Source organism: Clinocottus analis, unplaced genomic scaffold (genome assembly GCF_023055335.1).
Source record: "Clinocottus analis isolate CAN_PGR_092001 unplaced genomic scaffold, fCliAna1.0.p SCAF_8, whole genome shotgun sequence".
Lineage (NCBI taxonomy): Eukaryota > Metazoa > Chordata > Actinopteri > Perciformes > Cottidae > Clinocottus > Clinocottus analis.
The window spans coordinates 20,221,727-20,247,989 of record NW_027176240.1 but is presented as its reverse complement, the minus strand read 5'-3'; the positions used below and the strand labels follow the sequence as shown (position 1 = coordinate 20,247,989).

Here is a 26,263-nt window from a genome sequence, read left to right as displayed (position 1 = left end):
AATGGTGTGTTTGCAAACGTCTGAATGTTTCAGTAACATCTGGACTCTTAACCTCTGTCAACGGCATCCAAACATTCATTTCTTTTTACCACACACAAGATCTCAAGATAAAAATCACTCCTTCTCTACATTGGCATAAGCATGCTTTACACGGGGAGAAAATTATTAAACTAAATGAACAGTAGGAATTAATATACGATTTTAATAACATTGTGGACACAACAAACTAAATGTAGACCTTTATTAACAAAATGATAGGACAAAAATAGGAGGAAAATCATATAGCTGGAAAGACGTAACGAGGCGTAAGGGTAGTTGTAGAAAACACAAAGAGGTGATGTAAAGCGGTACGTCGACTAAACTTGAAAGGACTTTTTCCTCTGGCGGAGAGGAGACTGCACGTTCCACAGCCTCAGTTCAGGAGCTCTGAAACACACAGCAGAGTTTAACAAATCTTCTCTCCAGAAAAAACACATGACATACAAGACAACTAAATATCAATTCAATGCAATATTGGACACCATTTAAATGGAAATTAAAATGTTTAAAACTAGTAATTGAGGTTGTTATCCATGAAAGGAATTCCTAAATGAAAAACTTCTGCGAGCACCATGAAACTAAATTCCATGTGCTTCCCTTTTAGTGAGGAGACAGAATCTAGGTCACGAACTGTCAAAATTGTGACCGTGATCGGATCTTCCTCGCATTTAGGATTGATCAGCCAGACCATGTGCAAAAGGTGACATGGCTTGCACCGTCTTCGGATGTCAGGGAAGTGGGAAAGCATGTGTACTTAGGTCTTCTAGCATAGGTCTTCCTCACCTTCAGAGACACGCCTTTGACCTGTGAATAATACCACAAAGGAAAAAGGAAACCTCTGATCTTCTGTACTTGCTTAATGGGTTGATTTTTTTCCTTTGATTTTATTTGTTGAATTGTATATATGCTGTGCACTCTGACCCTCTAGAAAACTCATCGAGAGCAGCAGTGAGGGGCACTGCTGCTCTCGATGAGTTTTCTTAAGCATGTAAATTGTAGTTATAACATCCAGCAAACTATATGTGTTCCTTCTAGAGCGATTGAGTTACACTGGACATGTTGCTATATCAATGGGGTTGATTACTGGCTTAGGTGACTAAAACAACAGCTTCTACCATTTATCTGGATAAAACTATTGTTACTGTACTCACTACACGCTAGAGTGCTCGCAGGAAGTAGAACTGTGACCGAAAACATGGACTGTGTGGACGCTACGACGGAAGTAGTGCACTCACTGCTGCTCATTTGACCGCACATGAAGGACACTGGTATCCAGGACAACACCTGTGGGGGACACGACAGACAGAATAAAGTTCTCGTACTCATAGTTAATGCTTATGTCTCATAATCATGTCGCATGCTCATAATCCTACTGCTGCCTGAAACGCCCGGTGAGTGGGATCGAGTGAGACGTCAGAGCGGCTTACTTGTTCCTCGGTCACTGAAGATTGCGCTGACGCCTTCTTCAAATGTCAAATTGATGCCGACTCCTAGATTACAGGGAGGACAGATGTCAGACTGACATTTTTAATCAATTAAAAAAAACAAAAACATTTAGAAATGACTCCAGCAAGTGTTGTTGTTAATAATCTAAACAAAGATATGCAACATTTTCCTCACTGAGTTGGTGTGTTTTTCAGTGCAGTCAGGCTAGCAACTACTGTTTACAAACTTGGATTGGTAATACATCTGAACATCGGACTCTTGGAAAGAATCTTTATTTATGTAATTCTCAAAAATAGACTTTAATATTAAATGTAGGTTGGGCTACAAGGGATGCAAGAAGCACATTTACTCCCTACAAAAGTGTACATAGATATTATTTTACACCTCTAAAACAGTATAAAATGGGCTTAATGCAGAATAATAAATGTTGGAAATGTAACATAGAAATGGGCACTTTTCTACACGTATGTGGGAGTGCTCCAATGTGTTGCCTTTTTGGAAGATAGTTCTGAAAAACAGAGTGGATCAAACGGCCTTTACTGGAATCCCCACAGTTTTGTTTACTAGGGGACATATTGTTAGTGCCACCAAAGCAGAAATGAGACATGTCATCAACAGGTTTCATGGTGGCAGCAAAGCTTATCCTGCAAAAGTGGAAGAGCCCACGTACGCCCACGCTCACAGAACGGCTTAAACTCATGACAGAGACGGCTGCCTTTGAAAATATGATTGCCAGGGTCAAGAACAGTTTAAGACAAACTGTTGTCTTCTTCTTTTTTTCTGTACTTCATTATTGTCTGACGAACCTATTTTTTTGTATTTGTGGAATGTTAATATATTAAAATGATTTTAAAAGGAAATGGGCATTCAGACCGTGAGAACACGACCATGTGCAAAAGAGGAAATACGGTCTTGAGTCAGGGATTTCTGACGCTGGTGAGTGATGTGGGCTCGTACCTTTTGGTGTGCTGATGGCTCTGTAATCCACGTCTCCTTTCTGCATCACTGGAAAGTCAAAGAAAACAGTCAGGACGCTGTGACGCACGTCAAGTACAGTATGAAAACTATGACAATCAGATTGCGAATAATGTCAAATTATTTATTTACTAAAATTTGGATTGTCTTCGTAACTCAAAGTGCAGCGGTCAAATGAGTTTAACAACTAAAGAAAACATGGATAAAAAAAATCGGAATGGAAATTAAAGCTGTGGCAACTATTAAAAAACACTCTATTACAAAAAAGGTGAAAGCACGTTTCTTTGATGTTATTTGTTGAATTGTATTCATGCTGTGCACTCTGACCCTCTGAACCCTTAACTAAACGTGGGGGGCACTGCTGCACTCAGATGAGTTTTCTTAAGCATGTAAATTGTAGTTTCAACCTCCAACATGCTGTACCTGTTCCCTCCAGAGCGATTGATTTAGACTGGACGTGTTCACTCCGCCTGGAACTGCACACACACACGCACACGCGCACACACACACACACACACACACACACACACACACACACACACCATCGTCATAAAGAGAAATCAAGGGAATCCGACAAGAAACAATTCAAATGTACAACTAGACACAAATAGAAATAGAACTGCAATGATTCTGATTCAATGCCAGCATTTATTCCGCTAGTTTCTTCCTGACTGTATCTGCAGTGCCACTCAATAAACAAAAGAAACAAACAAAGCTTCCAAGTTAGAGCTGAACAATTTTCTTTAAAACGGAAGATGTTGGACCTTCATGTCAATGCTGTCAGTCAGTAATAAGCAACCGAATGATCAATAACGATAACATATTACTTATCTAACCAAGGGACAGGCTATCATTAACATGACTTAACGCGCAGCTAAGCTAATTAGCTGTCAGGGTTCTTAGGTTTAGTCATGGTGTAACATTACAAAGCCGATTTGCATTCTGGGACCAAAAACGGGGAACAATGGCGGATAAGAAATCAAAACTGAAAGTTGACAGTCTCTGAATACTACTGTTGTTGAGTCACAAAATGTAATTTCAGCATGTTTTCTGGCGAGAAGTTAGTTGTTTAACTTTCAAATCTGTGGTCGGCTCCATAATATTTAACATTTTTCTGTCAAATATTAAGAGCGCGAAGCTACTTACCTGACAGTGTTATAAAGTTTAGACAAGGTGCTAAATTACACAGCCACATTGGCACGCTGGGAAATTCAAATTTGCAAAGCGGCAAACAGCTGTTTGTGTTTCCCAGAATGCATTTTGGCACCAAAACGGGGAACAATGGCGGAGGAGAAATCAAAAGTTGACAGTCTCTGAATACTACTGTTGTTGAGTTACAAAATGTAATTTTAAGATGTTTTCTGGCGAGAATTAGTTGATTAAGTTTCAAATCTGTGGTCGGTTTGTCGAGAATCAGCCGACTTAAAGAGTTACCGACGGTTTGAAGTCCGCTCGCGGGAGCGAGGAGCCGGGCAGCGGCGCGTCACCGCCCCCTGCTGCCGGCCGAGAGACACCTGAACACGGCAGGATTGTTTGAATGATTCGCTGGCTGCGAGTTCTCCGTAGAGGTTTTGAGGATCTAACGAGCGATCTTTATTCGTTTATTATTTATTCACAGTAACGTTACATCACTTTGACGGAGGGAAAGGTTAAGATTTATAACTTAAGATTTTAATTTAACTTTTGAGCCACAAGCCGTTCACTCAATCTTCCTGTTGTTTGTGTGCGCGCTATAACCAGCATGCAATACGACTCTGTGATTTTATAAATGTACAATTAGTGTTACAAACGGTTTGTGTCACAAAGTGTTGCAATGTAGTGTTTAACCCTTTTAAAGAGCGCTAGTTGTGGGTTATCAATTGTTGTTATAAAGTTAAATACACAACTAAAGTTTGAACCATGACTGGAGTTAGAACCCTGACACAGGTATCCCGCTGCGCCATCGACATTAACATTATAAAAAATAAGCATGCTTCCTACTATTGTCGTGTAGTAGGCTGATGGCGAACAAATTACTGTTAGGCCGAGAAATTGTGAGAAGTACACCTTTTTATAAAAGTCAGGCCATACTGCACAGTCCTAATGACAGTGCTGGATGATAAAAAGACACCCTGCAGGGAATCCTTGCATGTTGATGAGGTGGGAAAACCCTACCTGTCAGTGAATGCCAGTCGAGCAGACATTGGGTTAGGACGTGGCGGCTGTGGCGTGGCAAAGGTGAATGGGAGAGGCCTGGACCTGGCAGGAGAGCCCTGGATTGAGCCCTGAGGAGAGAACAAAACCACCAGGACAGATTGACTGACCATCAGGAACACTGGCATTTGCATGAAAAAGCCTAAAGGAATCAAACATTTGGAAAAAATTATGAACCTAACAGTAGTAATAATATTATTTCTCTTTTTTAAATAAATTAGAAATGTATATGAATAGTTTTAAAATTCAATGAAAGCTGAAAAAAACTCATCAAGAAATATTTTTAAAGACTTTCAGATTCACAGTATGAACACAATATTACACCTCCAATAAGACCATTTAAGGCATTAAAGTTAGACGCTTATTTGTCAATGAAATTGATTATTTTCCAGGCCTTGCCAAGACTATGTGGAATCATAACACTAATTATTATATGTGCTATATAAACATATAGTATATAATATCATTATTTTTATTTTACATACACAAGCTTATTTTAAAGTTGCCCCCACTTTCTAAAACTCTGTGTGCGGTGCTTTCTGACCTGCGCAGTGGGAGTCCTCTCGTCTCCCGTCAAACTGCAGTTGTCCATCTGCTCCGCCATTTCTCGCTCCTTCTCAGCCGTCTTCAGCGCAAACTCCAGCTCAGCCGCCAGCTGCTCGTCTCCAGAGAAAAACTCCTTCACCTCGTTACGGTAGTCCTGCATTGTCACCTGAAGTAGGGCCAGACAAAGGTTGGGTGCAGGCTCACAAGAAGGGCCTCTTTTCCTCCTGATGAAAGTCATCGTGCTGCACATTCATTCGGTCTTCACATAAATATGCAGAGAGCGTTGATATGTTGGTGCTGTGGTCTCACCTGAAGGTAGGCCATGAGGTCTTTGAGGACCGGAGAGCGCTTCTGCTCCAGCAGGCTCTTCAGGCCGATGATGAGAGGAACCGTGTTCTCTATGAAGGCCTTCTTCTGGACCTGTGGATCAAAAGTGAAACATCAGTAATACAGGGCTATGGCTGTTTCATCGCATACGCATCGGTCCATGGTTGCCTGCTTATTCAATTCATTGTTAAATTCAATTCATGTGCTATAGCAGATGGGACATGTGTGGTGGATTAAGAGTTGTGGCTGCCTTTAGGTATAGATATCGTTAGGATTTTATGGATATGAGTACTCTTATCGAGACTAATACTGATCAGTTCAGCTATGTGCTTTAATGTATTAGCCTGTTCTTCTGGCCAAACTCCGTATGACATCACTAATGTGACCTGCAGTGGACGAGGACGGACAGAAGCTAAACAAACTGAGCTTTGTAATCACATGCTGTGATAAACTGCTGCCGTTTTATTGCATTTGTGATGTAAAATGTAGCCACTTTTTCTTCTCTCTGCCATGATGTGTTTCTCACACTGTACTGATACAGAGTTGCTGTGTGTGTTGTGTGGTGTGTGTATGTAAAGCACAGAGACACAGACAGAGGAGGTTTGAGACGGGAACATCTAACGCAGTAATTTCTAAAGTATCGATAGTCGAACTAGTAACTCTGGACCTCATGGCATGGTTTTACTCATTTAGAAGCGGTTCCTGTTTAGAACCAGGTTTCAGAGCATCCCTATGTGCGTTGATGTGGCTGTGCTCAGAAATTAAAGTAAAGTAACGAGTCATGAAATACTACTTCTTGCTGCCGAGTATTACTCCTTTAATAGATGACATTAATTTGGCCAGCAGTGCTCACCTGAGACACCACCTTCTTCTGTGCCACCTGCAGGACAACCTTCGCCATGGCGGCCATGTTTTCCTCCTCGGCTTCTTCGCCTGCCGCGCCTCCTGCTGGAGTAGTTATGACCTGCAGCTTCATCTCTTTCAGACTCAAGATGTTGAATGTCTCTGACAAAATTTCGGCACCATCCTCATCCAAAGGCAGCTCCTCGTCTGCAAAGCATGCTGGGATAGGAAAAGTTAAGAGGTTACAAGGGATTTATTTTCCGCACAAGCGTTTTTTTTTTCAACACACGTGTGCTTTTTCCTCATTCAACACACGCTTTCACCTAAGATGGTCTGGTTGATCTTGACGGTGATGTTAAAGCGCTGGGCGTCTGTGAAATGCTCCAACAGGAAGCGGTAGATCCGAAAACGCTTCTCGCGGTGCTGAGCTCCTTTCAGTGAGAACCGAACCTTTTCTCTGCATGGATTTAAATAAAAAATGATTTGACACAAAAACAATCCTTGTGTGTATTGTTACAGGATAAATGGAGCCACGTGTGAACTGGATGACGGGATTAATATCCACACAGCTTCCTACCTTTCACTTTCAGGGAACTTGTTGTAGGACTTGTGTTTGTTGTAGGAGCTGAAGTGGAAGATGCACTCAATGAAGTGCTGGCTGAACATTTCTGGGTTCTTTTTCAGTAGCAGGTGGAGCAGGCAGTATTCGCACAGACTGGGACAAGAAAACAAGAGTACTTAGGTTTTGATATTGTGTTGCGCTTCTTTGGCTGCTCGGAGAGATTTTAAGAAACAAAGATTTAAGTATGAAGTGTTACTGTGTACTTGTTGTACTTTGAGACAGAATACACACATGCATTCCTTATTATATATATTATATAATGCCACAGATACCCCAAAAAAAATGCCAATATGTTTGTTTTGGAAAATCCTAAAAAACATCATGTCGCTAAAGATCTACAGAATAAGACGTTGCTTCAAATGGTTTTGACACAATTTGGTGTCTTGATCTTCAAGTCAACAGTTTTAACATCACTTTTTAGCGACGACTAAATTAAATCGCATTGATATGCGCAAAATGTATTAATTCATTCAAAAGTAGTGTCTTCTTTAAAAGTACTGCTATATGAACAAAAGTGCAATATCATTTGGTTTGAAAACACTTAAAACCAATAAGGTGCTTTTTAAAAGCAGTATTATATGAACAATTGCACAAAAAATTGCACAAAAAGCCTGAATTGAAGTATTAATTTTACACAGTGGCAGTTTTAAAATTTATTGTAAATTTCAACTTAAACAAGAATGTAATCAAATCCAATATAAAACCAAAGCTATTTGCCACTGCCAGGGCGTTAACGTTATCTAGTTCATTATTTACTGTTTGTTTGTTTGGGGGATTTGTTGCCATTAACGGTGAGCAACAAACTTCCAATAAAATATTAATACTTAACTGCGTTAATGAGCAATACAATTATTGCCATAAATTAATGCGTTAACCCAATAATGATGCCTTAATTTGCCCACCCCTACTTTTCAGATGTCAGATTCTTAATTTAAAAAAATCATCTGTATTTTTTGGGTGTAAAATAAGCTTACGGCCAGAGTGCTTTTTGAAAGGCAAGAATAGGGAGCAAGTTAATGTAGCTTTCAACCTACATTAACGAATCATGTAGTTTTCACAGTTTTATAAGACAGTTTCATCATCTCTCTATCCGTGCAGTGGGATTTACCTGGCGATGGCAGGGACCGGGTCAACCAGCGCCACCATGAAGCGAAAGAAGAGGGAGCCCTTCCATTTCACAAATTCCTCCTGGAAAAAATGAGAAGACAGGCAAACAGACACTGAAAACACACCTCGCCAAAAGATTCCCCAGAGAACAGCCTCGTAGCTGGGATATACGGCTCTATGCACAACAATTACAGTGAAGCAGTCAGTCGTTGGCCATGAAAATAGAGGAGTGTTTACCTCCAACAGTGCCCATGTATTAATAAAATGGAAACCATAAATGAATGAGAATCTAAGACATGAGATCGTACAGAAGTTCAAATACCGGGATAAAAGAGCAACCCTGATTTGCTGACCAATCTGAAAGCAGCTCTACTTCTCAGTCCTCTCATGTTTCACTGAGGACCGACTGCCTCTCAAAGGTACAAGTGGTACTGCAAGACAGGACGGGGGTCGGGGCTAGCTGGTTAGCATGCTCCTTTCAGTAGATATCTCCGCAATCCAATACATAGACGTCTTTTACGTTATGTCAAACACTAAACCATTCACATTCTGTTCATTATGTTAGTTCTAGCCAGCTCTTACACATTGTACCTTCAATCTCCAACCAGAGGTTTATTAAGCCATTATTTTTTAAGCTCAAGAATTCAAAGAAAAGCTCACTTTCTAGGGCTGTGGTGGTTTTTAAATTGTGTTTTTGGAGTGTAGTTAATTTATGTTGACAGATGCATGGGGGCTGAAAAGGCCTTGAATAGTTCATTGTTAGTTCTAAAGTTAGTCCATATTCCACATCTTTCAAATATGTTTTGTTTGTTGTGATTTCCAGTTAACTGAAGTATTAATAAACCTGTTGTTATTCAACAGGGCAACAATTGCTTCCACTGAAAAATAATGAATATCAACAAATTTAGTTTTTAATGAAACTGCAATAAATCACTTAAAAGCATTCGTCTAACTGTAGCCTTGGGAAGAAAGCATAGAACAGTTCCCACCTGCAGCAGGCTGGTCAGCATGATGAGAGTCTGCTCCCGGATGACAGCTTCAGCGTCCCGCAGACAAGCGGAGATGTTGGGGATGTAGTGTTCCACGATGTTGGTGTATCGAACACACAGATCACACATAATCACAAGCACATTGTTGCGCACAGCAACCTCCGTGCCAAGCTCCAGCTCCCTGGCAAACACCGGCAGGTACTTCTGGACGAGTTCCTCGTGCTGCAAACAAAGTTTGCCTGAACCCATAAGGATGCCGACGGAGAGAAAAATGTTAGATGCTATAAACAATGTTTCTGATGGTACGTGTACACAGAAGCCATCATTTCCACACGAGCCAGTCACTGTCTGTTTAAGCAGCAGGCGGCAACCTCCAAAGTGTCACCAATGTGCAAGTGCATTGAACTTGCATTCATCCAAATGGCCAGCAGGGGGCGACTCTTGTTGCAAAAAATCAGTCAGTCAGTCTATGAGGAAATGACCCAACTGCTCACTTGATTTATTTTCTCGGTAAACATGAGTTTATGGTCTCAATCAATACAGGGGCGTTTAGCGCCACTTTGGAAATCTGCCGTTGTTGATCTCAAATGAAAACATATTCAGAAACTACTTGTGGTAAACTTGTGGCTTGTGGTAGCCGATCATGTGTCCAATGCTGGGAAGCGGCATGACCCCTCGCGTCCAAAAGAACTTCTTCTACACACGTACCATCAGACATTACTGAAAGAGACATAGAGTGGCTATAAAGCGAGGGAAGCACAGTTTACCTAAAGTGATGACTCCGTGGGCTCTGACGCTGGTAGGCAGAGAGTTTGCTTTGAACTGGGAGAGGGGCAATGATTGTGGCAGCGATGCTGGCAGCTCTTCCTGGCACTCTGTCTCCAACAAAAAAAATCATGTTATCACACAATACAGATCCAGTTACATTTTAAAGCCTCTAAATGTAGGTTTAGATTGTTACTTTTACTCTCAAATATCAATATCAGTCAGACTGTACTCTGTATGATAGATCCATATGGCAATGTAACAAATAAATAAATGAGGCAACACATACATAAATAATGGTTTCATAGATTCAGTAAATAAATATGTAATTTTACGTTAGAAAAAGTTTTTTTTTTTTTAAGAATTACTTTCATTTGTTTCAGGAGACTTAATGTCATAATGCTGCATTAATGTACAGCGTATTGACGTTTGTGGGTGAATGGGTGGATATTTGGGCTGAGCGGTATACCGGTTTCGGCAAGAATTAATTACCTGCCATCAAAACGGTGTATGGACCCAGAATCAATCAAAGTCCTACACCAATAACGATATTTTATGAAGGTAGATTTGTATATTTTTTACCCAAGCAAATTTCTAGTTTGTAATTAAATTACCTCCAAATCTTTGTTCTCAATTGAAAACATTGCTCTAAAAGAAGAAAAAAAAACGCTCTTAAAAAAAAAAAAGATTTATAAAAAAAAATGCTCTCAAAACTAAAATTTGCTCTCAAAAAAAAGAAGCAAAAGCTTTTCAAAAAAAAAAATACTCTCAAAACTAAAATATCCTCTAAAAAAAAATAATAGTTGCTTTAAAAAAAAAAAAAAAAAACTTGCCTAACGTATAGTACACACTCGGTCCTACAAATGTGTCTCTGGTCCTTGAAGTTTCTCCAAAGCTGATGAGGGGACAAGTTTCCCTTCATGCAGTTAAAGGTCTCCACAACATGGTGCAGATCTTTTGGTAACTGGACCGAAGACGTTCCACACACACAAGATGAACGCATTTAAAGCTCAATGAAGCATCTTCCTCTAAGAGGTGAAGCAAGTTGTAGTGCTGACATATTATATTTTTTTTTTGAAAACGCTTCTTCTTTTTTTTTGAGAGCGACAATTTAATTTGAGAGTGCATTTTTTTTAGAACAATTTTTTTTTTAAAGCGCAAAGATATTTTTGGAGAGCAAATTTTTTTTGGGTGAACATGTTTTCTTTGGAGAGAAAAAATTTTTTTGAGAGAAATTTTTTTGGGGGAGAGCAAAACTTTTTCCTCACAGAGCAAAATTTGTTCTTGAGGGAGCAGTTTTTATAAGAGTGCATTTCCGAAATTGAGAGCAAAGATTTGGAGATAATCTGCCGAGAAGAAATTTGCTCAGACTAAGAAGATACGAATCTATCTCCATAATATTTAACACTTTTCAGTCAAATATTGAGAGCGCGAAGCTACTTACCTGACAGTGTTATAAAGTTTAGACAAGGTGCTAAATTACACAGCTAAATTGGCACGCTGGGAAATTCAAATTTGCAAAGCGGCAAACAGCTGTTTGTGTTTCCCAGAATGCATTTTGGCACCAAAACGGGGAACAATGGCGGAGGAGAAATCAAAAGTTGACAGTCTCTGAATACTACTGTTGTTGAGTTACAAAATGTAATTTTAAGATGTTTTCTGGCGAGAATTAGTTGATTAAGTTTCAAATCTGTGGTCGGTTTGTTGAGAATCAGCCGACTTAAAGAGTTACCGACGGTTTGAAGCCCGCTCGCGGGAGCGAGGAGCCGGGCAGCGGCGCGTCACCGCCCCCTGCTGCCGGCCGAGAGACACCTGAACACGGCAGGATTGTTTGAATGATTCGCTGGCTGCGATTTCTCCGATTTCTTTATTAGTTTATTGTTTATTCACAGTAACGTTACGTCAGTTTGACGGACGGAAAGGTTACGATTTATAACTTTTGAGCCACCGGTAGTTCACTCAATACAGTAATATGTACTCTTCCAGTTGTTTGTGTGCGCGCTATAACCAGCATGCATTTCGATTTTGTAATTTTATAAATGTACAACTATTAGTGTTACAAACGGTTTGTGTCACAAAGTATTGGGGTGTGGTGTTTAACCCTGTTAAAGAGCTTTAGTTGTGGGTTATCATTTGTTGTTACAAAGTTAAATACACAACTAAAGTTTAAACCATGACTGGAGTTAGAACCCTGACACATAAGTATCCCGTGCACAAAAATAATGTTGCTTGCTGTTATTGATGTAGCTTTGAACGCTGTGCTTTTAACATCAACTTATGTTATGATAATATAGTAACCTGAACGTGGCACAATCTACCAGGACTGGTTAACTAAACTTTTGAGTAGTTAGCTGATGGCAAACAAAGCCCTTAATATACTGTTAAACTGTCAACATGTTACAAAATACAGTAAAATAAATTGAAGGCCATACCGCACAGCCCTCGTGGATATTATATCAAAATGAAAGTGACGTTTCTATCTCATGAATTCAGACCTCAGAACAAAAATGTATCTAACTCAATTAGCCTTCAAGTTGCTACAATCACGAACCGAAGGTCCTTTTCTGGAGCTGACCTCCGCTCACTTCCAGGTGTAGTATAGTAGTAGTCTACTAGCTGCTCTTCAATCTGCTGTAGCGGTCATGTTTCCCTAAATCTTCAGTTAGAGGCTCCAGTAACCGCTATTCAGCCAGAGCAAACCCTGCGTAGGCACCCCGCGCGCGCGTGCGTGCGTGCATGTGTGCCACAATCAGCAATTATCTTTGTTCCAACCACAAAACCGGGTTTCTAGTTGTTGGCTCAGAAAGCACAGCAAAACCACAGCATCTCATTTCCCTAGATGTCCATGCTCCTTACCCGCCAGTGTGTCAGAATGTGCTGTCAAGACGGACTCCACCAGCAGCACTGTCCTTTTGCCGACCTTGGCAGGACAGTGGAGTGACGCCACACCCAAAGTGTGGAGGTGTTTCACCTGGAAGATAGAGAATTATCAGTGACATTTATATACACACTCACCTTGGACGGTGTCGCACCCTGGGTCTTTGAAAAAATTAAATATAAGCAACATGACACGTCGTCCACATTATGTCATGTTGTCAGTGGCCTGGACTTAAATTCATATCTAAAATAAAAATTTACAATATCTACAACAAAAAAAAAATCACTTTTGCTTTTCCTTCCTTACCCCCAACAAGAAAGCAAAGTCTCACCATCAGCTCCTCGTTGAGATTCTGGGCTCCCTTTTCTCTCAGAATGATGTTGGCTAGATAAGCCTCGCACACAGACACCAGCTCACCGCAGCGCTGGTTTAGAAAAGCCTGAAGGAAACAAAAGAAATCACACATGACATACAGAAAGCAGAGAACTAAGAATAAGTGATGTTTTTGATTCAATTATGACGCAAGACATCATATCGGGAGAATATGGCCATTGCTGGATGATGAGTTGTTTAGGTTCTGTACAAGATCCAAATGAATAAGATAAAGCCACCAAAATGATATGAAGACAACATGAAAACAGACAGCACAAACTTCATCAGTTATTTGTATTTTAAGGTTAACTTTGGGAATTTTGAATTAGGAATAGAATTGTGCCTGTAGCAGCATTCTTGCTCTGAAAAAAGACTTCAGCATGTTCCAAATCAAATGAAATCACAAGATGCGCTGATTACAAAATGAATAAAACTGACTTTTTTTCTCTCAACCAAATCCTCCTGTAATGGGCAATGAGCTTTTAGCTCACACAAAAATAACTTTCTCTCAAATATGTGCTAAAACAATACAAACAATGACAAAGTGCGGTGTTACGGTGACGTAAGGTTCTGTGGCGATGGATGTCCACGCATGTTGCTGTCGTCCTACCAGCTTTCCTGATGATCCAGTGATTCCAGGCCTTGAACTTTGTTTTCATTGTAGGGTGTGTAATGCCCTTCTCAATAACCAAGAAGGGACTAAAAGTTGCAACTCTCAGAGTCAGGGGAAGATGAAGAGTAGAAATACTTCCATACGTCAACTTTTAAGCTAGCGCCATCAAAAGTCTAGTATTTAGTTGATTTAAAACGATATGGTCCAATATTCATATTCATCATCCAGTCTGTCCTCTGCTCCGTGTGGTTTGGATCGGCCACCAAAACAGGACAGAGACAGACTGCAACGAATCGTCAGCTCTGCAGAGAGAACTATTGGTTCCAGCCTGCCCTCCATCCTGGACGTGTACACCTCCAGAGTCAGGAAGCGGACTGGAAAGATCTCTGCAGATCCCTCACACCCTGGACACAAGCTGTTCCAACTCCTCACCTCTGGTAGACGCTACAGTGCACTGTACGCCAAAACCACCAGACACAGGAACAGCTTCTTCCCACTGGCTGTCAGTCTGTTGAACAACTGAACAACTAGTCAGTCACTTAACCTGCACTTTCTGGACTACTGTTTATTGTTTCCTAATGTCTTATTTTTCTTTTATCTCTTTATATTTATCTTTTATGACTATCTTGAATAGAAGAGAGAAGCACAGATTCCGGTGTGAAATTAAATGTATGTGAGAATGTACATGGACATGAAAGCTGGTTTTGATTTCACAATATTATGACAGTTTATCGATTACTGACCAGTTCTACAACAGTGTAGTGAGCTCTCAGTGATCAACTTTAGACTGTGCATGACAACGTCTTCATTTCTCAGGTTGATGTTGAAAGCGCAGCGGGATACTTGTGTCAGGGTTCAAACTCCAGTCATGGTTCAAACTTCAGTTGTGTATTTAACTTTATAACAATATTTGATAACCCACAACTAGCGCTCTTTAAAAGAGTTAAACACCACAACACAAGGCTTTTTGACACAAACCGTTTGTAACACTAATAATTGTACATTTATAAAATTACAGAGTCGTATTGCATGCTGGTTATAGCGCACGCACAAACAACTTGAAGAGTACATATTACTGTATTGGTATTGAGTAAACGGCTTGTGGCTCAAAAGTTAAATTAAAATGTTAAGTTATAAATCTTAACCTTTCCCTCCGTCAAAGTGGTGTAACGTTACTGTGAATAAATAATAAACGAATAAAGATCACTCATTAGATCCTTCGCCAATTGTTCCCTGTTCAATGGTGCTAAAATGCATTCTGGGACACACAAACAGCTGTTTGCCGTCCGGCAAATTTGCGTTTCCCAGCATGCAATTTGTCTGTGTAATTTTGCACCATGACTAAACTTAAGAACCCCGACTGTAGCTTCGCGCAATCGATATTAAGCTGTGCAACGTTAAAATCATATCTTGCTCAAAGCAACAGTTGATGCCTGGATCCGTGCACAGGTATGATGATATGTAAGTTATTCAAACCATAGAGAATACTGAATCCTCAGCTGGTACACTTCATATCCCTATGTAAGACGAAGCAATCCCAAGGTTTATAATGTTTGATTAATGAGTTTTCTGCATCTCGACATAATATTTTAAGAGAAGGTCAATTAGGCAAGATTTCCAACCTGAGTCTGTTTGATGTCTTCGCTGCGGCCGAGTTGATAAAGAGCCTCCACGGCAGCACAGATCACCTCCAGAGACAAGGTAAAAGTCTTTAACCAAGACATCAGATCATCTAGAGAGAGATGAGAGAAAGAAAGAGATATTATGACAATTCAAAACTCTGTGAATTTTCTCATCATCCCACATCGCATTACAAACCAATTATTCTGTCCTTGGTGTCTTCGTTTAAATGCATGGCGATGTCTCCCATCACACACAGTATGTGACAGCAGGTCGTCCCAGTTACAGCTTTTGAACTAAAAGCAAAAAAAAAAAAATATGAATATGAAAAATCATCTCGATGGCACTGGGCTCTCAGCTGTTAATGTTGTCAGTAGGCATTGTGTGTCCTTCTCACCTGACCACGCTGTCCCAGGCGTCCAGGATCTTCCCGTAGGGCAGACTGGGGAACGAGGGGACAACCTTGGAGAGAAGCAGCCAGGCCCCGGCGGCGTGATCGGCCTCCGTGTGGGACATCAGGTTAGTGATGAGCGCCTGTGTGAACTTGTTCTGTTTGGACCAGATGGTGAAGGCCCTGCTGAAATAGCGGCTGGAGACCCCGGACAAGAAACAATGTCAGCAGATTCCTGATAAAAAACCTTACATTTTGTGTTAATACTCATTCAGTGGGTTTTGACTATTTGACATGTTCTTATTTAGTATGCAGAGTCTTTAAAACAATTACTTCAACTTTTTAATTCTCTAAATCTGACTGCAGTGTGTGAGTGTGAAGTAGAGAAGAAGATCTTATATATCAACCACAATCTTTTATTATCAAAGTGTAATATAGGCAATATAGGTGAGGAGAAGGATTTTAAATAATGTAATGTAATCTCTCTTTCAAGTCTTTGTTAGTACACGAGCTGCAGCATTTTGTATCACCTGAAGAGACCCAATGCCTTTACCGGAGCAGCCTGATAATAAAGAGTTACTATAATCTAGTCTTACTAATACTACTGTGTTGTATTTTCTGAAACCAAGCAACCAATTTACTTCCCGCTTACATCAGCACCCACATGCCCAGTGTACGTGAATGGTCATGTGATGCTTTTTCAGACGTGGCAGTATGGACAGAAACTATTTCTAAGACGCTGGTGTAGACGGAGATTCTTTTATAGCATGGATGTGGCCTGAATGTAGCTGGTTCCAACCTGAGGTTCCAGCACTCGTTGCAGAGCAGGTCCAGCAGGTCCCAGGTCAGCCTCTGACTGGCATCTAGGTGGCGGCTGGCGGAGTACAGTTTGACCTGGCTGAGCAGCACCTGGTCCAGAGCCTCCAGGGCCTTGTCCTGCACCGAGTTCTCCGGATCCACCACAGCTGGCACCACTCCCTGCAGCCACGCCTTCTGCACCACTCTGCACTCTGGTTTAGCCTGGTGGTCAGAGCAAATATGTGTAATGCAAAATCTGCAACACATTTTCGTCTCTTTTCATTTTAGATGGCCAAAAACATTGTCGAGCCGGCTGGTTGAAACTCACGCTGAGCAGCTCTCCCAAGCACTGCAGGGCCTTCTTCTTCACAGACACGGCCGGGTCCCTGCAGCGCTCCGACAGCGTAGCCAGGTTCTCCCAGCTCAGGGGGATCACGTTATGTTTCAGGAGACCCACCAGGGTCTGTCCAGGGACGGCAGAGCACAGAGGTTAGAGGGTCATCTGCACAGATCTCCGGGGTGAACCACGTACTGGTGGCTGATCCTTATTTTAGTTTGTAACATGAAGCTCAGTTTTTTCGGATACCTGCAGCGCCGATTTCCTGACGTTTATCTTTGAGTCTTTAACCCGCCTCAGGAGGAGAGCCAGGTTCTCTCTTGCTGTAAATATATCACATAACCTCTCTGAGTCAATGTCAGACTTTGAGTGTATTCACCCCGAGGCAAACGTGGAAACAATTCTTACACATTCATTTACAAAATGCCACACAATGCATACAATGAAAAGCATTTGAATGGCAAATCTGATTGGCTCGTCTCACCGTCACAGTCGGAGACGTCTGTGGTGCTGATCTCCACTGTCCTGAACGGCAGAGTGCGGTAGGTTTTCTGAGTCTGATGGGCACTGAGGCTTCCTGAAACGCACAGTGACATCTAGAAAAACACTTCAAACAACATGCAAGATAGTCAAGGCCTGGTAACAAACTTCACTACATAAAGAAAAAGATATGGCCAGAATTTAAGTTTAAAAGCTAGTGCAAACTAGACCCCCATGGGACTAGGGGTTTGGTTCTAAGGGGTTACCCCGAGTCCCTGCCGGATTGTCAAACTTTCTGTTGCTGCTGTGCAGACCAACGTTTTTAAACTTGGTGACTACAAGGTGATTACCACCAATAGCAAAAAAACAAAAGAGTGTACCTTCTGTAATTTCACTTTCCAACACTGTCTGGGTTCCAGCTAAACAGAGAGAGTAGACAAGTTACTTCAGTGGAAAAAAGTGACATTTACATACACAGTTTCTGATACAAACGCAGCAGCTCTTAAAATATACACATCACCTTACATTCTCTGATAATTCAAACATGTTGTGTGTTTTCATACTTTAGCTCTACAAAGTGCATTGTCTACCAAAACAGTTCCTGGTTTCAGATCCAAAATGAACCTAAATTCCTCACGTCTACATGGACGAAAACAATTGCACTTGTGTTTCTACCAGCCCATGGCGTGTGTGTGTGTGTGTTTTCTCACTGGCATAGAAGAGGTTGTGAACCGCTCGGGTGGCATTGAGCGAGGGCAGCTCCAGGCACTGGGCGAGGCAGGCCAGGGCGTGGCCCTGCACCGTGGGCGAGTCGTCCATCCGCCGATCGAACAGCAGGTTCTGGATCAGGAACTTGTGCGGCAGGAAACAGGAGAACTCCGGGTCCTGACACCCCTCCGGCCCTCTCTCTGGCTGCTCGAGCAAAACCATCACCACGTCCACAGAAAACAGCCGGCACACCATCTACAGGAGCCAGCACATTGTTCACACCCACCGATTGGATGTAATGCAGCCTGACTGACACGTAGGCTTCATCTACTGATAGCTAACACTCAATGGGGTCTCTCCGTAGGTGGAAGGCTTGAATATGTATTTTGTATGTCTTTAAACTTGCTCTAAGCAGGCCGGTTAAATGGTAGTTTACAGCAATAATCTAGTCCTGGGCTCGGCGAGCCGCATGCTGCTCTTTAGCCTCTCTGTTGTGGCTCCCTGAGGCTTTGGAAAAAAGAAAAGAAAGAAAAAAGCAGACTTTTTTTTCTCAAAGGGAACTCCTTTTATGTTTTTACTCCAATATGCATCACATCCTATTATGTTGCTGTCAAGCGCCTTCCCCTGCAGGTGGGTGATCATGACTCACAGAGCCTCGCCCTCGGTAAACTGTCAATGGATAAATAAATAAAAGGAAATTCACAGAGAAAAATAGAGTTTAAATCTGCGCGGACGTATTCATTTGCTTTCACTGCCAACAATGCTGGCTTACCTGTCTGCTGTATGTTGTGGCGAGAAATTAGCAAACAACAAATCTAACATTGAAAAGACTCTTCAAGAACAAACACACAGCATTTGTTGAAAAGTATCAAGCTACAGAAGAGCGAAGACGAGAGATTTCTCAACTGCTGCAGCTAACTGAGTAAAGTAAATATACTTTCTGTGGCAGCTCATGAGACAGCGTTCATTAAAAACATATCCGTCAATGATGATGAAGAAAAGTAAGGGAAGTAGTGTTTCAGGTCTTTTATGTTACAGTAGTCTATTCTTGATGGCATTTCCCCACAAGCTTTCACTTTTAGATTGGCGATGATGGTAATTTGTGATGGTTAAAGTATCCTGCAGTATTTCTTAAAACATATTGAAAACTGTCTTTTGAAAGCCAGTGATGACTATAATTTCATGTTTGCAATACAGATGCAGCAGAAGAAGTGCTAATCAACTTCATCAATACAAACATCATATACTGGGAGTGTGAATCACAATAAAAAACATGTAATAAAGACTATTACCAACATGTCTGAGGTGTTAATTGTCACAAATGTGTTACCTTTGAGCTTCTGGAGAAGTTAAACAGCCACTTGATGAAGGCGGCATAGTCTGGACTTTCCATCTGGGACGTCAACATGCCCACAGCCTGAGCTCCATGGCTTCGAAACTCGCTCTTCTCCACCATCTTAACATCCACAGCAGAGTCAGTATGAGCCATAGTTCATTAAATGGGAAGTGCATCGCTGCAGAGAGTTTGCTGGAGGATTCACCTGGAAGCAGAGATGCTGCAGGAGGATTTGCAGTACAGGCAGCGACATCTCTTTCAGCTCATCCACAAGATGACTGCGATCACAAACACAGGAATCAGATACAAAGCTGAATAGGGCTCGTAACACGTCGACGGTTAAATGGGTAGAAAACAATCAACAGCCGAGAGATCCAGATGTGAAGCGTTCATTCACCAACAGAAATAAAGGCGTGAGTAGGAGATGGAAGTTGTTGATGTCATGCATATTAACATTATGCTTATGACTGTTGCAGAGTGTGATCTAATTGTCCTACTTATTTAAGACAGATACCATAAAAAAACTAAATCATGTTGACATTGGTGGATTTGATAACAACGAGCTATAATAAATTTCAGTAGATGTGTAAAATATATATGATGGAGATACTAATCATATTGTATTCAATATGTATTGACCATCAATATGTATTGCCATCAACATGGTGATATGTCTTCTCTCTCACTGATCATATCACATCAATTCGTCAGTCAAGCTTTTACATCAATGCACTTTCTACCCAGGCTCTTCAGTAATTGGATCAAGATATGAGTTCAGGTGTTATCAATATGTTAGATTCATATTTAATCAACATAAAGTAAATATAAGTATTGGCTGTGTCCGATTTCATTCATAGATACTGGACAAATAAAAATTCAACTAAACAATGTATTTAAACTTGTTAAACTTCTTCACCTGGTTCATATCTAAACATAACTGCTGTGCAGCATATTAATATTTAGACAAGCAATTCAAAAACACGGCTGTTTACCAAACAAAACGGAGGGCCTGGTTACGAGTGGACTGGACGGCCTGGTTGGGTACGAGGAGGGAGGGTTTCCCTCGGTTGTCTTTATTCATCATCAGGATCACGTAGAGGAGCCGGTGGAAGACCCTCCGCAGGGACTGGACCACAGACACATCAGTTAATACTAGAAACATCCCTCTGCTCAGGGTTTGGAGAAAGAAAAACATCTCAAGTAACAAAAGGAATCAGGAATAGCTCCTCGAAAGGTATGACGCGAAGGAATATGACTCCATTGTGCGTATACCTCTTTATTGTGTCTGAATTTGATGAAAATGCACTATGACACAATATTTATCAGATAATTTATCAAAATAAACTCAGGAGGTCTCCATGCTTTAGCCATGCGTACTGTTTACATGTTGAGTGTTTGACTTTGAAACACTATATATTTCCTTATAGCCATGTTAAACGTCGTGAATCTCCCAAAACAATTGAAATAGTATAAAACACAATTGATATTGATCTATATTAATTTGTAAACCAAAGGGCTCCATGCTATGAAACAGATAATTTGCTAGAAATTAGACCGTAACTTCTCCTGACCCGACCTCACCCGTGCGTTCCATGCATCATTACCGGTACGACAGAAAATAAAAAATTGGCAGCATGAATGTTCCCAGAGTAATTCCTGTCCATTTATCTTGTGTAAAGGTAAAAGATATGCAATTGGTTTGCTTGGAAATAATAATGAGAAATCCTCTCCATGAAGACAGTTATCCAGAGTAGCTGGGACACTATTTGTCAAAGTCTTAAGAATGACCACACATTTAGTGGGAGAAGTTAATATAGTAAACCAACAAGTGTGCATGCTGCCGGCCCACCGTGAAGCATGATTACTGCATCTTACTTCTTTCTGGTCTCCGTGTTTTGGCGAGCAGAGCAGCTGCAGGCCGTAGAACGCCATCTCGGGAACACTCCTCAGCTCTCTGATATCCCTGCACGGGAATAACACAACTGTCAGCTCCAGCAAATCCTGCACGCATTCTTTCATCAAGACAAAAAGACAAAGAAAGAGAGACGTGAAAGGGACAACTCACAATGCAGACGCAAAGGTCATCTCTCCGATGACCGGCTCAAAGTAAAGGAGCTTGCTGAAGATCTGCGGAGAAAACGGAAACGCGTAAAAACACCGCAATGTGCTACGGAGCGGGGCGAGACGACGGCATCACAAAGCTACCTGCGTGCAGTTTCCGGCGCTCTGCGGTCTGTCCTTGAGCGAAAACGTCTGCAGGAGCCTGAGGAGGCTTTGAACCAGGACAACCACAGCATCTCTGATCTTCATCAAGTCCCGTGCAGAGAAATTAAGCTCCTCTTCCTCATCTTCTTCCTCATCCACTTCCATCTAAGGGAAAACAGATTCCATTTATTTATATATAGTTTTAATACCTCTGATTTAATATTTTAAGCACATTCTGTCATCAGAAAAGGTGTCTTATCATGTTGTGTATGTATACAATGTCAATGATTCCACAAGAAAAATATCAATGGCATATATTTTGGGAATTTCCAGTGATAAAACTTTAAAGATATTTAAAAAGCATCTTAACACCGATCTGCACCAGCAATTTTTTGCAGTGATTTTTAAAGGAAAAATGTAATTCCAAGCAAGGCGTCCAGATGAATACATGTTTGGCATTTTAATAATCGTTTGTAAAAAAGCAGTAGAAGAAAGAATTTTCACCCTCGGCTGATCTAAGATACCGTCTCAAAATAAAAAAAAAGTTATAAAGCAACACTTTTACTGTTTTTTTGGAAAATAAAATGCTCCAAGCTTCAGAAAGAGGACTATACCTCTGGAGTTTCTCTGCGCAGTGGTCTGGAGCGTTTGCCGTCGGCCTGGGAGCTCTTCGTGCTGTCCTTCTTGCGCTTCTTTCCAGGGTCCTGAGGCCAGCAGTGAGAGGTCAGGTCTGAACAAGTGTCCAACAAAACCTCGTGGAAAACCTTGCTGGCGATGCTCCCTGGAAGCAATACACACGTTACGCACCATCACCTTATGGAAGTTTCAAAAGAGTTTTATTTTGCTACTTTATCGTTAATCCTACATGATCATGTTTTAAGAAGAAAGCTATCAGAAAACGGTGCACACAATGTAAACAAAACTATGACCTAATAAATGTCAAAACAAAAAAAATTGGCAAACTAAATAGCTAAAGGGTCTACTTATAATATCTCTAATGCACCAATAATATAGTTAATATAGTACAGTTCTAAAAACTAGTATAAAACTAGTTATAAAAACTAAAACAAAGCGTTTGGTTTGTCTGTTCCTGTATAGTGGTGCAACACGGCAGAGAGAACCAGCTCCCTATGTAGATATGAAGATTGCAGGTGATTATATATATATATATATATATATATATATATATATATATATATATATATATATATATATATATATATATATATATATATATATATATATAAATAAACACTTTATATTTCATTTCTGCAAATAGATCCCACAAAAAGTTACAGTGACCCTTTACATGATACTTGAAAATTATGTTTTTTGATTTTCTATATTTTATGGATACCTATCGAAGGAGTATGAGTTAGACACATAATTCTTCAAAATGAAATATTGACACAAGAACGGTTCATGTTTTCAGTCTGAATCCACAGGATATAACAATCCATTTATCAAAGTCGGACCCAGATGTTAGCTTCTCCAACAAACTTCCATCCCCTGTATTGAACATTAACAAGGTCATTAAGTATTTATTTTAAATTCCTTTTTACTGAATAGCGCTTGAACGCATCGTAATGTAACTCCATGCCACCTCCAGAGATTATCGTTATTCTTGAGCCCTAATTCCGAGTACCATCACGTTTTTAGAATTGTTGACATTAATTTGGCGTTCTCATGAAATCCATAATTTTGTTTGTTTCGTGCACACACAAAACCGCACGTGTCTGCCGGTAGCGCAGTATAGATTCCTGCCAATGGTTTCATACTATTTTGATCTACAGGAGGCGGTAATTGTGCCAAGAAACTCTAGATTGTCCACCTGTCGGGACTTTGTTGCAGTAATGTCGCCGTGTTCCCCGGACCTCAGCAAATAACTGGACGAGTACAATGTTCTCGTAACGAACAGAAATGATATCCAGGGCTACAGAAATAAGAGCTGTTGTGATGAACTAGAATTATCTTTTAGGTGTGAAATCCAATCTGCTTCCTCGGAATAAGTAAATAAATAATAAATGAATATGAACAGTTTTTGTTACTCAATTCAATGGGTACTATTGCACACAATCAGTTAAGTGAAAAGATGAGCTGGACAGTATCTACGATTGATTATTCAACATAGAAAATAACCTTACTGCTTCAGGTTTTATAAGTTTCCCCATGCGGAAGTTTTTTCTCAGATCTCCTCACCTGGGATGCCAAGCAGCAGCAGGTAGAGTGAGGCTGCGTGCAGACCGCTCACCCTCTGCTGGACATTGGCAGTTTTAGCTTTTCCCGTAAGCACAAAGAAGGACAGTACGGCCACCAGGGACTTGATCGGCACCTCGTTCTCCCCCAGAATCGCCCAGATGCTCTGCAGGGCAACGTGGGAGAAAAGACAATGCTTACTATAATAAAACATTTAAAAAAGCAGAAAGGTTTTAGGCATCAACATCAGAGAACACAATATTTCAGGGAGCCAATAGCTTTGATACATTTCAGTGGAGATATATATATATATGGTTCTATCTTCAGGAGTGGAAGACATAGTGTTTCAGTGCTGTATCAGGTTCACCTGTGAAGCTTCATCTTCTTGGTCGGTAGCATGGGCCAGTAAACACTGGTACAAAGTTATGAATGCTTTGTCTTCACTGGCTGCGAGTTCGTCCGCTATGGTGTCATCCAGAGACTTTCTCTCTGTGAACTCCAAGTCCCACACTGCGTCCACCCAGGCTGGAAATCACAACAGTTATCACATTACCCACCCACGTGATACAATAACACAACAGACGTTAGGCTCGTTTGAGATGAACTGCGCCTCATCTACAAAGTAGACTAGAGCAAGCGGCAGCAGCAGCAGCTGCCGCTTTGGCCGGTGACAAAACAACGATCATCTGTAGGCTACTTGTAGTTCACAGACCTCGGTTGGATTTAATTCATATATTGGTGCGTGCATCTGCATTGTATGCTACCCTTAGTTTTTTTAACGTCTTCCTGTGAAGCACTTTGCTACTTGCTGTAAAATCTGTTATATGAACTTTATTATTATGTGTGGAGTTTGCACGCTCTCTCTGTGCCAGTGTTTAAGCTGTTTAGGTTAATTGGAGGCTCTAAATTGCAATTAATTGTAAATGGTTGTCTGTCTCTATATGTGGCCTGTGATGAACTGGCAACACGTCCAGGGTGTTCCCTGTCTTTTGCCCAATGTAAACTGGGATTGGCTCCAGTGCCTCTCCATAGGATGAACAGTTTGCATCGTGGAATGAAACGATCAACCACACAAGATATGTTTTTTAGATTTAACATAAGACTAATAGCCAAGAATACATTATTAAGTATTGCGACTATACAGCAAAATACGGATTGTTTGTTAATATAATATAATTTGTAAGTCAATAAATGATCTTATCTGGCAACAAACAGGCGTCTCTCATCACGCATTGGGTCATTGCAGTGAGTGGAAAAAGCCTAGTATTTAGGAAACTTGGAAGAACTGTTTTCTGAATGAAATGTAAAACCTGGTAAATGTTTTAGAGTGAAACCGAAATGTATGGCATATTCAATAAGAATCTAACGATTCATTTTTAGTCAAACGAACATACTAAAGATCTGCTGAAGGAGCCGCTCACGTTACCAGCAGTCAGTGTGTCTTAATAATCTTTCAACATGGCCTCAACACATTTAGCAGTAACTATAAACCTGCGTTCTTCAATTCTGCAAACAGATATCCTAACTCCTAACTAGTTCATGCTAAACTAAACCGGGCTTAACGTTACAGACGCTGGGCTGGGGAAGCCCGATCCGCAGTGTTTCACGTGTCAAGTCAGCGGCACAAAGACAAGTTGTTTGCCGAAAACGGCAGTGGCTCTTAGCGAGTTAGGTACCAGGTCTGGAGTTTATTTGAACTGTGTTTTGTTCGCAAAGCAGGCGGCGTTGTCTAATTTGCAAGATGTGTGAATGGAGATCGTAGCGCTGTCCTTCCGGTGGACAGGACAGGGAACTTAACCCGGGAAATAAAAGTTAGCAGACTCAAATTCAATGAAGCGTGGTCGCTATATACAATATAATTAAAATGGTTGTTTGCAACAAGCAAAAATACGCAATTTACCTTCGGGAATTTCATTCAACCTCAGAAACTGCAGCGCAGATATCAAAGACATCTTGTTTATGTTTTGAATCAGCCCGCCCGAAACTTCAGACTTTCACGCATGCGCAGTGAAGCTTTCTTCGTCGTTGATTGTTTTGACCGGTTAACTTCTTTCAGCGTCATTACCGCCACCTCCTGGTCAGGAGTATGGCCGGTCGAGGAGAGAATGGAGCCTAAAACAAGAATATACAGCATGACAAGATACATAATATGTAGGTATTTAGAAAAAAAAGCACACAAAGTAAACAACTATAACCTAATGAAAGACAAAACAAAAAAATAACAATACAAAAATAACTAAAGGTTCTCTTCTAATAACTCAAAATAATAACTTTACGCACACATAATTCACTAAAATTAAACGGACAGGAAAAAACAAAAGACCTTTATGTTTTTAGTTTGATTTAGTTTGTATTAAATTACAAGCCTTTGAACATAGGGCTAAGATGAACATCACCTGTACTTAACGACACCCAGCTGGTGTTTATAGGCCATTACGTATTTCTTAAGATCTTTATATAATATATAATATTTAGCG

General features: G+C 40.8%; 1 protein-coding gene across 4 annotated transcripts; it reads right to left on the bottom strand.

Annotated features, from left to right (window-relative positions):
* Positions 1-227: 227 nt before the first annotated feature.
* ncapd3 (non-SMC condensin II complex, subunit D3) lies at positions 228-25,794 on the bottom strand. 4 transcript variants are annotated; one of them, XR_011077084.1, is made up of 36 exons: positions 25,687-25,794; positions 24,154-24,311; positions 23,790-23,952; positions 22,205-22,371; positions 21,591-21,755; positions 21,451-21,512; positions 21,261-21,348; positions 20,378-20,511; positions 19,591-19,663; positions 19,380-19,505; positions 18,052-18,304; positions 17,722-17,760; positions 17,346-17,438; positions 17,111-17,184; positions 16,853-16,987; positions 16,526-16,746; positions 15,733-15,924; positions 15,534-15,631; positions 15,338-15,447; positions 13,062-13,169; positions 12,709-12,823; positions 9,855-9,962; positions 9,088-9,326; positions 8,100-8,179; positions 6,947-7,084; positions 6,693-6,826; positions 6,380-6,588; positions 5,509-5,619; positions 5,198-5,365; positions 4,615-4,724; positions 2,884-2,936; positions 2,443-2,490; positions 1,467-1,529; positions 1,191-1,323; positions 823-843; positions 228-426 (listed from the first exon to the last, which is right to left on the bottom strand). XR_011077084.1 is itself a non-coding variant. In XM_068567899.1 (36 exons), exons 1-35 carry the CDS (start codon positions 25,736-25,738, stop codon positions 825-827), a joined length of 4,155 nt encoding a protein of 1,384 aa, XP_068424000.1. In that variant the 5' UTR covers positions 25,739-25,794; the 3' UTR covers positions 228-426; positions 823-824. The 4 variants fall into 4 exon arrangements, 2 of the variants coding, with proteins under 2 accessions (XP_068424000.1, XP_068423999.1); XM_068567899.1 differs by having other exon boundaries at positions 1,275-1,323; XR_011077083.1 differs by lacking the exon at positions 823-843.
* Between the last annotated feature and the right edge of the window lie 469 nt (positions 25,795-26,263).